The following is a 12,591-nucleotide window of genomic DNA, read 5'->3' as shown; positions in this document are numbered from 1 at the left end:
ATGCGTTGTGCAGACCTCACCACCCTCTGGAGAGGCTTACGTTGTGTGTGTGTGTGTGTGTGTCTGCAAGGGGTGTGGGAGATGTCTGTGAGTGTGTGTGTAAGAGAGTGTGTGTGGGTGTGTGAGCCTCTAGACCTGACAGATCCCAGGGTGTGTGTGTCAGTACTAACAGGACCACAGCAGCAGGCCATAATCACATGCTCATCACCAACAGAGGAAGGAGAGGAAACCCACCAGGACATTAGCACAGACCTGTGGATAAGCTCTGGCGGTATGTGTGTATATGTGTGAGTTATCAGGCCCGTGATAAGGGCTTGTGTTGGAGACATCCGGACCGCCATGCTCAGTGACTCAGCCTCTACACATGCACGCATGCACACACACACCACCGGAATCCTGGAGTGTTCTCCTATATATAGCAACATGAGTAACTGCGGAAAAGGAAAGTCTAAAAGGGAAGTCTGTCTCTGATAGGGGTTAGGCACTACAGCGGTAATACGAGACAAGTTATCAAGGGAAACAAGTCAATCAGGCAACCCTTTGCTCAGACTATACTGAGGGTTGCCAGATCTGCTGTGTTCCTGATAAGTTGTTCAACTACTGCTGGGTCTCTCTCTCCTGTGAACTCTTAACCTTTTACAGCGGTGGGCTAAATCAGGGTCACACAGAGTGTTTCTTGGTAGTCTTATACAATTCTACTTTGAAACAAAAGTATAGACACCTGTACCATGTCAGATATAGATTTGAAATGTATTAAATGTTGAGTTTGCATCCCAATATTACACTTTATACACATCACAGACGACTGAAATATAACAAAACTGTTTGACATAGAAACACCGGATTTTATGTGTTTAAAACAAATTATGTTAAATAATTATGAAATGACAAATACCGTTCCAACCATGAGGCCACTAGAGGGTGTTTTATTAATTTGACTGCAGGAAAGGGCCACACACATTTACTCCACATACTGTTTAATGAACGATGCCTTTGGTAGACCCCAGCCGACCGCGGCGGAGGAGGTATATGCACGCACGCATGTGTATGTCTGCTTCTTCTGTTTATATGCGTGTGTGTGCCTGCCTGCATGCACTGTAAGTGTGTGTGTGTATATTAGAGTGTGAATACATATGTGTGTGTGTGTGTGTGTGTGTGTGTGTGTGTGTGTGTGTGTGTGTGTGTGTGTGTGTGTGTGTGTGGTGTGTCTGATGCTGGGGACTGCACTTACTTTCCTCTGGCAGTGGCCAGGGTTGTGTCTTTACTAGGGGGCCTGTATTGGACTGTGATTGGCCCAGTGGGCTCTAACCTGATTGTCCCATTCGTGGGGGCTAACGTTACAAAGATGCACTACTTTTGACCAGAGCCCCTAGGCTTATCTATGGTCAAAAGTAGTGCACTAGGAAAAAGAGTGCCCTTTGGAACACAGTTCTAGCAGCTCTAATAATATAGCTCTATGGGAGTTCAGAATGTTCTAGAAACATAGAGAGAGAGAGAGACAAAAAGAAAGAGAGAGAGACAGAGAGAGAGAGAGAGAAACAGGAGCCAATGGCAGAAGTAGACTTCCATCCAGGTTCTCTTGCTGTGTGTGTTTGTCTATGTGTGTGTGTGTGTGTGTGTGTGCACGTGTGTCTGTGTGTTCTTGCATCTGTGTGTGTGTGTGAGTCTGTTTGTGTGCATGTGTGTTTGTGTGTGTATGTGTGTGATCTTGTGTCTGTGTGCGTGTGCGCATGCAGTGTGGACATGAGTGTGTGTATCTCTACTCACGTTGGTTCCTCTGTAGCGGTGCGTTGTTCTTCCAGCTCCTGGGCTTGTTTTAACCAGGGTAGCTTGGCCTCCACAGGAACTGACTCTAGACCAGATATTAAACACACATAGTTAGTCAGCTGCCTTACACTGGGCACAGTAACTGACTCCAGATCAGGGAAATAGATTTTTAGGCCACATTCCCATGGGTTGGCCTAGGATAACACAGCAATGTGTGAAAAATCTCTCTCTCTCTCTGGTTTTACTATCTTTTTGGAGACCAGAACATTTATTTAATGTCCTTGTGGGGACATTTTGCCAGCCCGCAAGGAAAGATGCTATTTTAGGCTTAGGAATTAGGTTTAGGGTTACAGTTAGTTCGGGTTAAGGTTAAGGTTAGGTTAAAAGGTTACGATTAGCGGCTAGGGAAAATTGGATTTTGAATGGGAATCATTTGTTTGGTCCCTACAAGGACAGTAAAACAAATGTGTGCGTGTGTGTGTGTGTGTGTGTGTGTGTGTGTGTGTGTGTATGTGTGCGTGTACGTGTGTGTGTGTGTGTATGGGTGTGTGTGTGTGTATGGGTGTGCAAGACCCTGACTGACCCCAGCATGAAAACGACCAAACCAATCACCATACTACTAAATCAGAAGAGAGGGGCGGTTGATTTACAATACATCTCCTCCTCTCAACTAAATGATCATCCTTACTATTTCACTGGGAGACTTTTAAAAAGCAAATATTTCCCTCTCAAGTAGCTCATATTTTCACCCTTCATTTACTCCACATGTCTACCACGATGCCAGTTTTGACTCTTTGCCAACATTACTGAAGCCTGGAGTTCTAGAGCCCAACCCACATCACTCTGCACACACACATACACACTCCACACACAGACTTTCTGATACACCCCCCCCCCGCACACACATACACACATATACACACCCCAGTGGTCTTTAGTCTCCAGTCCCTCAGCCATATCTAGCTGTGATAATGAAGCCCTATGACTTAGTTAATTGTCTGCTGCGTAAATATTTGCTTGCCAGATTGAGTTTTACTCCTGACTGTATGTGGATAGGGGGAGGCTGACAGTACTAGTTGTATGTAGACAGGGGGAGGCTGACAGTACTAGTTGTATGTAGACAGGGGGAGGCTGACAGTACTAGTTGTATGTAGACAGGGGGAGGCTGACAGTATTAGCTGTATGTGGATAGGGGGAGGCTGACAGTATTAGCTGTATGTGGACAGGGGGAGGCTGACAGTACTAGTTGTATGTAAACAGGGGAGGCTGACAGTATTAGCTGTATGTCGACAGGGGGAGGCTGACAGTCTTAGCTGTATGTGGATAGGGGGAGGCTGACAGTATTAGCTGTATGTAGACAGGGGAGGCTGACAGTATTAGCTGTATGTAGACAGGGGGAGGCTGACAATACTAGTTGTATGTAGACAGGGGGAGGCTGACAGTACTAGTTGTATGTAGACAGGGGAGGCTGACAGTACTAGTTGTATGTCGACAGGGGGAGGCTGTCAGTACTAGTTGCATGTCGACAGGGGGAGGCTGTCAGTACTAGCTGTATGTAGACAGGGGAGGCTGACAGTATTAGCTGTATGTAGACAGGGGGAGGCTGACAGTACTAGTTGTATGTAGACAGGGGAGGCTGACAGTATTAGCTGTATGTAGACAGGGGGAGGCTGACAGTACTAGTTGTATGTAGACAGGGGGAGGCTGACAGTATTAGCTGTATGTGGATAGGGGGAGGCTGACAATACTAGTTGTATGTAGACAGGGGGAGGCTGACAGTACTAGTTGTATGTAGACAGGGGAGGCTGACAGTACTAGTTGTATGTCGACAGGGGGAGGCTGTCAGTACTAGTTGCATGTCGACAGGGGGAGGCTGTCAGTACTAGCTGTATGTAGACAGGGGAGGCTGACAGTATTAGCTGTATGTAGACAGGGGGAGGCTGACAGTACTAGTTGTATGTAGACAGGGGAGGCTGACAGTATTAGCTGTATGTAGACAGGGGGAGGCTGACAGTACTAGTTGTATGTAGACAGGGGGAGGCTGACAGTATTAGCTGTATGTGGATAGGGGGAGGCTGACAGTATTAGCTGTATGTAGACAGGGGGAGGCTGACAGTACTAGTTGTATGTAGACAGGGGGAGGCTGACAGTACTAGTTGTATGTAGACAGGGGAGGCTGACAGTACTAGTTGCATGTCAACAGGGGGAGGCTGTCAGTACTAGCTGTATGTCGACAGGGGGAGGTTGACAGTCTTAGCTGTATGTGGATAGGGGGAGGCTGACAGTCTTAGCTGTATGTGGATAGGGTGAGGCTAACAGTACTAGTTGTATGTAGACAGGGGAGGCTGATAGTATTAGCTGTATGTAGACAGGGGGAGGCTGACAGTACTAGTTGTATGTAGACAGGGGAGGCTGACAGTATTAGCTGTATGTAGACAGGGAAGGCTGACAGTATTAGCTGTATGTAGACAGGGGGAGGCTGACAGTACTAGCTGTATGTAGACAGGGGAGGCTGACAGTATTAGCTGTATGTAGACAGGGTGAGGCTGACAGTACTAGTTGTATGTAGACAGGGGGAGGCTGACAGTACTAGTTGTATATAGACAGGGGAGGCTGACAGTACTAGTTGTATGTCGACAGGGGGAGGCTGTCAGTACTAGTTGCATGTCGACAGGGGGAGGCTGTCAGTACTAGCTGTATGTCGACAGGGGGAGGTTGACAGTCTTAGCTGTATGTGGATAGGGGGAGGCTGACAGTCTTAGCTGTATGTGGATAGGGGGACGCTGTCAGTACTAGCTGTATGTAGACAGGGGGAGGCTGACAGTACTAGTTGTATGTAGACAGGGGAGGCTGACAGTATTAGCTGTATGTAGACAGGGGGAGGCTGACAGTACTAGTTGTATGTAGACAGGGGAGGCTGATAGTATTAGCTGTATGTAGACAGGGGGAGGCTGACAGTACTAGTTGTATGTAGACAGGGGAGGCTGACAGTATTAGCTGTATGTAGACAGGGAAGGCTGACAGTATTAGCTGTATGTAGACAGGGGGAGGCTGACAGTACTAGCTGTATGTAGACAGGGGAGGCTGACAGTATTAGCTGTATGTAGACAGGGTGAGGCTGACAGTACTAGTTGTATGTAGACAGGGGGAGGCTGACAGTACTAGTTGTATATAGACAGGGGAGGCTGACAGTACTAGTTGTATGTCGACAGGGGGAGGCTGTCAGTACTAGTTGCATGTCGACAGGGGGAGGCTGTCAGTACTAGCTGTATGTCGACAGGGGGAGGTTGACAGTCTTAGCTGTATGTGGATAGGGGGAGGCTGACAGTCTTAGCTGTATGTGGATAGGGGGACGCTGTCAGTACTAGCTGTATGTAGACAGGGGGAGGCTGACAGTACTAGTTGTATGTAGACAGGGGAGGCTGACAGTATTAGCTGTATGTAGACAGGGGGAGGCTGACAGTACTAGTTGTATGTAGACAGGGGAGGCTGACAGTATTAGCTGTATGTAGACAGGGGAGGCTGACAGTATTAGCTGTATGTAGACAGGGGGAGGCTGACAGTACTAGTTGTATGTAGACAGGGGAGGCTGACAGTATTAGCTGTATGTAGACAGGGGGAGGCTGACAGTACTAGTTGTATGTAGACAGGGGAGGCTGACAGTATTAGCTGTATGTAGACAGGGGGAGGCTGACAGTACTAGTTGTATGTAGACAGGGGGAGGCTGACAGTATTAGCTGTATGTAGACAGGGGGAGGCTGACAGTACTAGTTGTATGTAGACAGGGACACACACACACATAAATACAGACACAGTGGATACCGTACCTCTGGGTTTGTGGCATGCGACAGGTACCAGGCAGTCTTCTTTGATATGTGGTTTGAGGGATGTGTTACAGCCACCAGTGTGCTGTCCCCTGTGGTCAATACACAGGACCACTCTGTACCGCAACCCACGGCCACACGTCACTGTGCACTGCAAAACACACACACACACACACACACACACACACACACACACACACACACACACACACACACACACACACACACACACACACACACACACACACACACACACACACACACACACACACACACAGTTACAATAGCACACTATAATCAACCACCAGTTTATATAAACGTAATACTGACTTTATATAAATTGTATATGTTACAGTATATGCACATAAGCTCCTGTTCTTACCACATACAGCCAGTTCATATAGGATTCATAGCCAGTTCATAGAGGCTTCATAGCCAGTTTACAGAGGCTTGTAGCCAATTAACAGAGGCAGTGGCTTCAAGTTCTTCTGTGTGCACATCACTGAGGACCTGAAATGGTCTTGCCACACCGACATCATGATGAAGAAGGCGCCTCTACAACCTCAGGCGGCTGAATAAATTTGACGTGGCCCCTAACATGCTGACCAGACCGGACACGTCACGTGCGTGAGCGACGCAAAATAAATGTAGAAATCCATGTTATTCAGTTATTGCAGCCACACTGCTCGCGCACGCCAACAACTGTCTGCGATGCCAAGGGCTAAAATAGAACTCCTTTCTATTTCTGATGCAGATCGAGCTGCAAGTCCTGCCTCTCCCATCTACTCATTGGTTTATAGAAGCAGGTACCCACATGCCATCTCCTCATTGGTTAGACCCATGTGAGTGATTGAAAAAATAAACTGGTTTGCCGGTTGTTGTGGTAATACTATGAAAGTGTAGATGCCATCACCATATAAGTTCAAAGATGAAAAAGCCTGGAAGGAGGAGAGATGACTAGAAACGATTCGGTTGGCCGTTCTATATGTGGATTAATTGTCGGAGTAGAGGTCCTTGTGCATTTCAGGTAAAATAACAACTCAATGTATATATCCCAGGACAAATTAGCTAGCAACAGCAAGCTAACTAGCTAAATTGCCATACATGTTTAATGCTTTTCGACCTAAACCCAAATTAATGTCATTGGTTCAGAGTTGTTTTGATATTTTAACCTGCGTGTCGTGATCGGGTTTGGTGTAGGGAGACAAAATACAATTATTCACAATAGCGCACGATGGCGCTATTTGGGTTCCGTGTAAGCCGGTTTAGGTTCCGTGTAAGACCATCACAAACATCTACAGATGCACCATTGAGTGCATTCTGTCGGGCTGCATCGCTACCTGATACGGCAACTGCTCCGCACTCAAACGCAAGGCTCTTCAGAGGGAAGTAAAGGCAGCTGCTCCGCACTCAAACGCAAGGCTCTTCAGAGGGAGGTGAAGGCAGCTGCCTTCCCTCCAGGACAACTACAGCGTTCGGTGTCAATGGAAGGCCAAGAAGATCATTAAGGACCCAATCCACCTGAGCCAAGGATGGCTACTGTCTGACAGACGGAGTCAGTACAGGTGCATGACAGCTAAGACCAAGAGACTAAAAACCAGCTTCTATCACCAGACCAACAGACTGTTGAACAGCTTCTATTACCAGACCATCAGACTGTTGAACAGCTTCTATCACCAGACCATCAGACTGTTGAACAGCTTCTATCACCAGACCAACAGACTGTTGAACAGCTTCTATTACCAGACCATCAGACTGTTGAACAGCTTCTATTACCAGACCATCAGACTGTTGAACAGCTTCTATTACCATCAGACTGTTGAACAGCTTCTATTACCAGACCATCAGACTGTTGAACAGCTTCTATCACCAGACCATCAGACTGTTGAACAGCTTCTATTACCAGACCATCAGACTGTTGAACAGCTTCTATTACCAGAACATCAGACTGTTGAACAGCTTCTATCACCAGACCATCAGACTGTTGAACAGCTTCTATTACCATCAGACTGTTGAACAGCTTCTATCACCAGACCATCAGACTGTTGAACAGCTTCTATTACCATCAGACTGTTGAACAGCTTATATTACCAGACCATCAGACTGTTGAACAGCTTCTATTACCATCAGACTGTTGAACAGCTTCTATTACCAGACCATCAGACTGTTGAACAGCTTCTATTACCAGACCATCAGACTGTTGAACAGCTTCTATTACCAGACCATCAGACTGTTGAACAGCTTCTATCACCAGACCATCAGACTGTTGAACAGCTTCTATTACCATCAGACTGTTGAACAGCTTCTATTAACAGACCATCAGACTGTTGAACAGCTTCTATTACCAGACCATCAGACTGTTGAACAGCTTCTATCACCAGACCATCAGACTGTTGAACAGCTTCTATTACCATCAGACTGTTGAACAGCTTATATTACCAGACCATCAGACTGTTGAACAGCTTCTATTACCATCAGACTGTTGAACAGCTTCTATTACCAGACCATCAGACTGTTGAACAGCTTCTATTACCAGACCATCAGACTGTTGAACAGCTTCTATTACCAGACCATCAGACTGTTGAACAGCTTCTATCACCAGACCATCAGACTGTTGAACAGCTTCTATTACCATCAGACTGTTGAACAGCTTCTATTACCATCAGACTGTTGAACAGCTTCTATTACCAGACCATCAGACTGTTGAACAGCTTCTATCACCAGACCATCAGACTGTTGAACAGCTTCTATCACCAGACCATCAGACTGTTGAACAGCTTCTATCACCAGACCATCAGACTGTTGAACAGCTTCTATTACCAGACCATCAGACTGTTGAACAGCTTCTATTACCAGACCATCAGACTGTTGAACAGCTTCTATTACCAGACCATCAGACTGTTGAACAGCTTCTATTACCAGACCATCAGACTGTTGAACAGCTTCTATCACCAGACCATCAGACTGTTGAACAGCTTCTATTACCATCAGACTGTCGAACAGCTTCTATCACCAGACCATCAGACTGTTGAACAGCTTCTATCACCAGACCATCAGACTGTTGAACAGCTTCTATCACCAGACCATCAGACTGTTGAACAGCTTCTATTACCATCAGACTGTTGAACAGCTTCTATTACCATCAGACTGTTGAACAGCTTCTATCACCAGACCATCAGACTGTTGAACAGCTTCTATCACCAGACCATCAGACTGTTGAACAGCTTCTATCACCAGACCATCAGACTGTTGAACAGCTTCTATCACCATCAGACTGTTGAACAGCTTCTATCACCAGACCATCAGACTGTTGAACAGCTTCTATTACCAGACAATCAGACTGTTGAACAGCTTATATCACCAGACCATCAGACTGTTGAACAGCTTCTATCACCAGACCATCAGACTGTTGAACAGCTTCTATTACCATCAGACTGTTGAACATCTTCTATTACCATCAGACTGTTGAACAGCTTCTATCACCAGACCATCAGACTGTTGAACAGCTTCTATTACCATCAGACTGTTGAACAGCTTCTATCACCAGACCATCAGACTGTTGAACATCTTCTATTACCATCAGACTGTTGAACAGCTTCTATTACCATCAGACTGTTGAACAGCTTCTATCACCAGACCATCAGACTGTTGAACAGCTTCTATCACCAGACCATCAGACTGTTGAACAGCTTCTATCACCATCAGACTGTTGAACATCTTCTATCACCAGACCATCAGACTGTTGAACAGCTTCTATCACCAGAACATCAGACTGTTGAACAGCTTCTATTACCATCAGACTGTTGAACAGCTTCTATTACCATCAGACTGTTGAACAGCTTCTATCACCAGACCATCAGACTGTTGAACATCTTCTATTACCATCAGACTGTTGAACAGCTTCTATTACCATCAGACTGTTGAACAGCTTCTATCACCTGACCATCAGACTGTTGAACAGCTTCTATCACCAGACCATCAGACTGTTGAACAGCTTCAATCACCAGACCATCAGACTGTTGAACAGCTTCTATTACCATCAGACTGTTGAACAGCTTCTATCACCAGACCATCAGACTGTTGAACAGCTTCTATCACCAGACCATCAGACTGTTGAACAGCTTCTATTACCAGACCATCAGACTGTTGAACAGCTTCTATTACCAGACCATCAGACTGTTGAACAGCTTCTATTACCATCAGACTGTTGAACAGCTTCTATTACCAGACCATCAGACTGTTGAACAGCTTCTATTACCAGACCATCAGACTGTTGAACAGCTTCTATCACCAGACCATCAGACTGTTGAACAGCTTCTATCACCAGACCATCAGACTGTTGAACAGCTTCTATCACCAGACCATCAGACTGTTGAACAGCTTCTATTACCATCAGACTGTTGAACAGCTTCTATCACCATCAGACTGTTGAACAGCTTCTATCACCAGACCATCAGACTGTTGAACAGCTTCTATCACCAGACCATCAGACTGTTGAACAGCTTCTATTACCATCAGACTGTTGAACAGCTTCTATTACCATCAGACTATTGAACAGCTTCTATCACCAGACCATCAGACTGTTGAACAGTTTCTATCACCAGACCATCAGACTGTTGAACAGCTTCTATCACCAGACCATCAGACTGTTGAACAGCTTATATTACCAGACCATCAGATCATCAGACACACCCACACACACCTCATACTCACAAACACACAGACATACACACACACTCATACTCAGACACACACAGCCAACACTGCTGTCTTATGCTATAGAGACATTGAAACACTGGTAAATACTGTAAATAGTGTATCATATTATTTATATTACTGTACACTGAATTTTAGCTACCCTGTTAATAGACACTTCATCTTTATTTATATACTGGATTTTTGACAGAGATTACTCTAAAATATCTACTGCTATACATATACATAGAATTATTAGCTGATCTTGTGTAAATGATCCTGGTTTACATACATATAGATTGCATTTGATTACTGCTGCAGTGCTATTTGGGTAATCAGATTCATCCCGCCATACTTTATTATTATTATATTTTTTAAACATTTTAATTGTTTGACATTTTACTGCATTGTTAGAATCTAGTAACATTAGCATTTCACTGCACCCACTATAACACCTGCTAAACTGTGAATGCGATCAATAATTGATTAGATGTTTTCACTTGGTAGCTCACCTGAGACCACTCCATGGCAACCCACTGTGGGCAGGTGAAGCTGTTGCAGCTCTGCTGCGTGATTGGCCGAGGGGAGTGTGTGCACTTCCACTCCTCCACCTGAGTGATCTGTCCGTGGGCGTCGTCCTCAACACACACCACGCTGCGCTCCTGCAGCCCGCCGCTCTCTCCACACGACACTGAACACTCCGTCCAGGGACCCTGCTCCCACCTGGGGAAAAACAGCAATAAGATGCACATAACTCTTTATGATGCTTTAAACAGTGACAGAGATATTGCATACTGGACCCTGGACCCTGGACCCTATTCCAACTAAACTACTGAAAGAGCTGCTTCCTGTGCTTGGTCCTCCTATGTTGAACATAATAAACGGCTCTCTATCCACCGGATGTGTACCACTCACTAAAAGTGGCAGTAATAAAGTCTCTCTTGAAAAAGCCAAACCTTGACCCAGAAAATATAAAAAACTATCAGCCTATATCGAATCTTCCATTCCTCTCAATTTTTTTTGAAAAAGCTGTTTCGCAGCAACTCACTGCCTTCCTGAAGACAAACAATGTATATGAAATGCTTCAGTCTGGTTTTAGACCCCATCATAGCACTGAGACTGCACTTGTGAAGGTGGTAAATTACCTTTTAATGGCGTCAGACCGAGGCTCTGCATCTGTCCTCGTGCTCTTAGACCTTAGTACTGCTTTTGATAACATCGATCACCACATTCTTTTGGAGAGATTGGAAACCCAAATTGCTCTACACGGACAAGTTCTGCCCTGGTTTAGATCTTATCTGTCGGCTGCTAGAATCCTGACTAGAACCAAAACATGTGATCATATTACTCCAGGTCTAGCCTCCCTACACTGGCTTCCTGTTAAGGCAAGGGCTGATTTCAAGGTTTTACTGCTAACCTACAAAGCATTACATGGGCTTACTCCTACCTATCTTTCCGATTTGGTCCTGCCGTACATACCTACACGTACGCTACGGTCACAAGACGCAGGCCTCCTAATTGTCCCTAGAATTTCTAAGCAAACAGCTGGAGGCAGGGCTTTGTCCTATAGAGCTCCATTTTTATGTGAGAGACGCAGACTCGGTCTCAACCTTTAAGTCTTTACTGAAGACTTATCTCTTCAGTGGGTCATATGAGTGAGTGTAGTCTGGCCCAGGAGTGGGAAGGTGAACAGAAAGGCTCTGGAGCAACGAACCGTCCTTGCCGTCTCTGCCTGGCCGACTCCCCTCTCTCCACTGGGATTCTCTGCCTCTAACCCTATTACAGGGGCTGGATTGGCTCCCCCCCTTTTGGTGTGCCGTGGCGGAGATCTTTGTGGGCTATACTCGGCCTTGTCTCAGGATGGTAAGTTGGTGGTTGAAGATATCCCTTTAGTGGTGTGGGGGCTGTGCTTTGGCAAAGTGGGTGGGGTTATATCCTGCCTGTTTGGCCCTGTCCGGGGGTGTCCTTGGATGGGGCCACAGTGTCTCCTGACCCCTCCTGTCTCAGCCTCCAGTATTTATGCTGCAGTAGTTTATGTGTCCGGGGGCTAGGGCCAGTCTGTTATATCTGGAGTATTTCTCCTGTCTTATCCGGTGTCCTGTGTGAATTTAAGTATGCTTTCTCTAATTCTCTCTCTCTTTCTCTCTTTCTTTCTTTCTTTCTTTCTTTCTTTCTTTCTTTCTTTCTTTCTTTCTTTCTTTCTCTCTCCCAGAGGACGTGAGTCCTAGGACCATGCCTCAAGACTACCTGGCATGATGACTCCTTGCTGTCCCCAGTCCACCTGGTCGTGCTGCTGCTCCAGTTT

General features: G+C 45.8%; 1 protein-coding gene across 1 annotated transcript in view; it reads right to left on the bottom strand.

The window, feature by feature from the left end:
- The window catches only part of LOC110506865 (ADAMTS-like protein 3), a 224,875-nt gene that overhangs the window by 62,754 nt on the left and 149,530 nt on the right, over nt 1-12,591 (bottom strand). The window contains exons 13-15 of the mRNA XM_090239130.1: nt 10,799-11,009; nt 5,595-5,742; nt 1,768-1,852 (exon numbers count right to left, since the gene is read on the bottom strand). Coding sequence (XP_090095256.1) covers nt 1,768-1,852; nt 5,595-5,742; nt 10,799-11,009 — 444 coding nt within the window. The remainder of the gene's footprint in view (nt 1-1,767; nt 1,853-5,594; nt 5,743-10,798; nt 11,010-12,591) is intronic.

Source organism: Oncorhynchus mykiss, chromosome 6 (genome assembly GCF_057628025.1).
Source record: "Oncorhynchus mykiss isolate SJ-2025 chromosome 6, ASM5762802v1, whole genome shotgun sequence".
Taxonomy (NCBI): Eukaryota; Metazoa; Chordata; class Actinopteri; order Salmoniformes; family Salmonidae; genus Oncorhynchus; species Oncorhynchus mykiss.
This window is presented reverse-complemented; position numbering and strand designations above follow the sequence as displayed.